Source organism: Helianthus annuus, chromosome 2 (assembly GCF_002127325.2).
Source record: "Helianthus annuus cultivar XRQ/B chromosome 2, HanXRQr2.0-SUNRISE, whole genome shotgun sequence".
Lineage (NCBI taxonomy): Eukaryota > Viridiplantae > Streptophyta > Magnoliopsida > Asterales > Asteraceae > Helianthus > Helianthus annuus.
The window spans coordinates 161,024,684-161,029,328 of NC_035434.2; the positions used below are offsets into that span (position 1 = coordinate 161,024,684).

At 41.5% G+C, this 4,645-nt stretch overlaps 1 protein-coding gene across 1 annotated transcript; it reads left to right on the forward strand.

Annotated features, from left to right (window-relative positions):
- The first annotated feature begins 2,501 nt into the window (after positions 1-2,501).
- LOC118486381 (extensin-like) lies at positions 2,502-3,695 on the forward strand. The gene has a single exon (XM_035982777.1). It carries the CDS (start codon positions 2,502-2,504, stop codon positions 3,693-3,695), a length of 1,194 nt encoding a protein of 397 aa, XP_035838670.1.
- The last annotated feature ends 950 nt before the right edge of the window (positions 3,696-4,645 follow it).

Genomic DNA, 4,645 nt, shown 5'->3' on the forward strand with positions numbered 1-4,645 from the left:
TGTCAAATTAAACGTACCGTTAGATAGGTAATTATATGGGTATCAAACCCTTATAAGGGCAAGTACCAATTCCAGACCTAACTAGGTCGTTTGTCGGGTCAAACGTTGACCGAAAAAGTCAACAGAATTACAAAATACGATTTAATGCACGATTAATGATCCGAGAGGTGTGTAACCTGTTTTAACCTTAATATAACATAGTAATAAGTATAAAAACTTGTCTACGCTTGCCTGACTCGACAAATTTCTGTTTAAGCCCGGTTCGGAACCGAAAGGCGCAAAACCTTGACTTTTGCTTTGACTTCGGTTCTGACCCGCTTTAGTTTGATTCGAAGATGCCTTAGTGCTTCATTAGGGTAGGGTTGCATGATAGGATAAGTCTCTGTACTTGTTTCGTTGATTATCCGATGCATGCACACGTTTCCGTTAATCGCTTAAATTGGACCATAATGCCCTTATGACCATACAACGAGAATTTTGAAAATGTGGAAGTACAATAATCTTAGTTACTGATCATTAAACATGTACGTAAATTTTCACGTCAATCGGAAGTCTAGATTAAGAGATACGCGCATTAGCGTAAATAATAAGCTTTTTATTAATTAAACGGCGCGATTAGCGCATAGCCTATCTAAACCCGATTTTCGATACCAAAACTTTTACCCACTGATGTTAAATAATATTTTGGGATTTTTGAAGATTTTTAATTATTTTTAAACTGATCTTAAGCTAGGCTTATCGCATTAATTCGGTTAATACCGAATATGACCTTTTAGGCCATAAAACGAGTTTTACGAGTCCGTTTGATACCAATCCAATTGCCACTGATTTAAAATAATAAATAGAGTGTTTTGAGCCTGTTATGCTGATCAGAAAACTCAGAATGGTATTTTAAACCGTATGTCGCTTAAAACGGCTTCATACGCGTATTAAACGCATAATTTGGGTTTAAAGCCATTTTGGGAAATGAGACTCTTCACCAACTGTTGTGGTCTGTTAAAATTAATAATTTTGCTGATTAAATCAGACCCGTATCTCAGAAGTATTATAAATCTCTTTTATAACCCTTAAAATGACCGAAATACCCTACGGGGCATATTTAGGGATTAAACTCGTTATGGGCATTATGGAAGATATCATAATGATATCACAACATAATTAAAGCGTATTAACTTAGGAAACTTGTTCGCGACCCTTTCGGTTACCCGTTATGCATTATACGCGTTCGGTTCGGTTTATGTAACTAGTTTGCATAAACTAGCCGAAACGGGTCAAACGATATCATTTTTATCTCAAAACCCAGAATGTGAATAGTAAACTCATATTAAACAAGTCATCAAACTTGTCGGGTCTAAATCATATTCTATCCGGTCTTCGCTTAATCGTGCGTACGAACCGTATCATTAAAACTGACCGGTCTAAGCTTAAGCTTAATTAAAGACCCGTTAGTATTCTAATAGGTTATATTAAACCTTCGTTCCAGATTAGGAGAACCAGTAAAAGCTACGTGCATTTTGCTTATTGTGATTAATACTTGCATCAGGTAAATACTCTCAACTTATTTTCCCTATACGGGCTTGGGTTACGGTACATAGCGTACCGCTTGATCGAGCATCGAATCTCCACGCTTAGTGGGTAGTTGAATAATTTGATCGGCTCGTTTAAACAGTCTTGTTTACTTTACAGCCTTTGGGGGGTTAATGACCATGTCCCGGATATCCTTGGCATCATCTTACGAGATGGCCACGACCTGAGCACGGGGTGTAGGCGTACTCCCGTGTATAACTCACTTAAAGTGGTGTGTCTATTGATCTTTAACCCGGACAAGATCCGGGCTACTGAACGCATAAGTAACATGTAATTCGTTCACAAGATTATAATGTTAAATAATTCTCCCAAGTTAAATAAATGTTTATGCCTTGTGCATCCAAACCAATTTTTAATCATTTTCCAAAATGAGTCGGTTGATTGTATTTACCAGTGTAAACTGACGTATTTTCCCAAAAAGACTGAATGCAGGTACTAAGCGAAATTGGCTGGATTGTCTCTTAAGCATCAATAAAAAGTCTCGCAAGCTTAGGATGCCAGAAGTCTGTTGAACTATAAATGTTATTTTGTTTCGATCCTACTGTGGATAAACACCGGATATTGTGACTTTGATTACAATAAATAAATTCGGTTGTACCTTATTTTAAATTTGCTTCCGCTGTGCATTATTAAATTGTGTTGTTTGACTATTACGTTGCCAACCACGTCACGATACTCCCCCACCGGGCCCACCGGTGACACGTGGAAATCGGGGTGTGACAGGTTGGTATCAGAGCCAACGCTGAGTGAATTAAACACTAGCCTTTTGTGTTTAATCTCAGTTACACAATTGCACAACCCTAAACTTCGAGTCTAGACTTAAAACCTAGGACAAATTCTGCTATTAATTTGACCTTTATTTTTGCATATATTTTGTTTGGTTATCTCATGCCATATTGACAGGAATTACCAAAATGCCACCAAGATTCTTCAGGAGAAGAGGAAGGGGCAAGGGGCCAATCACCGCCCCCAATAATGATGAAGCTGGACCCTCGAATGCGAGAGCTCCATCCACCACGGAGAGTGACGATCCCCAGCAGAACCGGAGGAACCTCTTTGAGCCAGCTCGACGGTCGGTCTCGCACAGTTCAACACCTCCTAACCCTTATGGGCCACGATCGGATTACGAGGCCAGCAACCCTCAACCTTCATACATACCATTACAGCGATCCTTATCGCACAACTCCTTCGGTGACCCTACACCAGTTTTTAGGGGCCGGTTTAACCCGGCAAACTTCCTACAAGAACCAGGAAATTTTAACCCATTAGGTCCAGAAGATCATTTCTCTGGAGATCATGCGGACGACATGGACGAGGATACGGACCCTGTCGAGCCTGCCAGTGGCACACCAAACCACCCGATAGAGATCTCTGACGGATCTTCCTTTCACGGATCGCCCTATGTTGGTCCTGATAGCTTTCAAGCCATGTTTACCAGGCACGAATGGTACTATACGCCTCCTCGCCATTCGCCGCCTCAGCAGCAGCAACAGCAGCAACAAGATTCCCCTGAGGATCCAAGGTTCGTGGCAGTCACGCCACCACCTCCTCCGCCACCAGTTCAACCGGCACCCCCGCAACCACCAAGGCGTAGGAGAACCGGAGCGCGCATTTCTGTGCGAACAGGAGACTTTCATTTTAGTTCTCCACGCCAATCAAGTGCCAGCCACTACCCGCCACATCAAGAAGATCCACAAATGGGTGGGCCTTCGCAACCAGTTGCACCGCAACCCCCGCCTATGGGTTTTGATAACCCAATTCCGGCATACACGAGTTCCATGGCGTATAATCCGTTCGAACCGCCAGTGCACAACAACTACAACTATGCCGAAGCAGACCCGTACATGGTAACGGCTAACTATAACACTCAAGGACCCTATGGAGATCCATGGGGAGTAGGATACCCAACTCATGGGTACCCGATACCTCCCAGACCTATTGTTCGGGCACAATCGCAACCACCAAGGTTCTCCCCACCAGAGCATGAAGAAATTCTGCAAAGATTGGACTATGTAGAGCGAGAATTTCACAGGGAGCGAAGGGAGCGAGAAACGTTCTTCCAGGGACTGACAAGCTTGATCAAAGGGAAGAGCAAGAAGGACCGCTGACTCCTTCCAACTGTTGTTAAGCCCCTGCGTGGGCATATCTTATTGTATAAACCCCTGCGTGGGCATATCTTATTGTATAAACCCCTGCGTGGGTATGTATGTAGGTATGTATGTTTAATTTGACCCCTGCGTGGGTCTATCTTTCTGTCAACCCCTGCGAGGGTATTTTATTGTGTAAGTCCCTGCGTGGACTATTATGTTATTAGGCCCCTGCGTGGGCATGTGTTGCTATTAAACCCCTGCGTGGGTATGTGTGTTATTGAGCCCCTGCGTGGGCAAGTATTTGTTTAAACCCCTGCGTGGGTAAATGTTGTTTGAAAAAAAAAACCCGTTTAGGGCAGCGTGTAACCTATGTATAATTAATGGAATGTTTGTGTTATAAAAATTTCATGTTTGCCTTATGTGCATAATTAATTTATATTCATTCCTTTTGAAAATAATCTGCCTATTTAAATATTAATTAAGAATCTTAAGTGTGAAACCTAGCCCTCGAGTCAATTGAAAGACCGGGCCAAGATGGTAAGACCCGTTTAAAAGATTCAAATCCCTGTTAACATCTTAAAACATGTTAACACTCCTGGCAGAAGTGATTCGTTAAAATCATATGTCATTCTTATATATATAAGGATTCTTTAGAAGATTCCAAACCCAATTATATGATCTCTGAATCATGGGTTGAGAGCATCAATTAAGATGGTCATAATTTACCATACGTGGTAATATGATGCCTACGAGCCCAGCTCACTTCCATATGAACCATAAGGCAGAAGTAGCTATGACTCCCTGTCTGATGAGGGTAAAGAACCTGGTTCAAACCTTAAAAGTCTTGATTCTCTGAAATCATAGCTTAAAATTCAAATTGTCCATGTGACTAAGCCTTATGTGCTAATATATATTGTTATTGTTTACAATTAGGATAAATTTTAATTGAAATCCTAAATTAATACGAT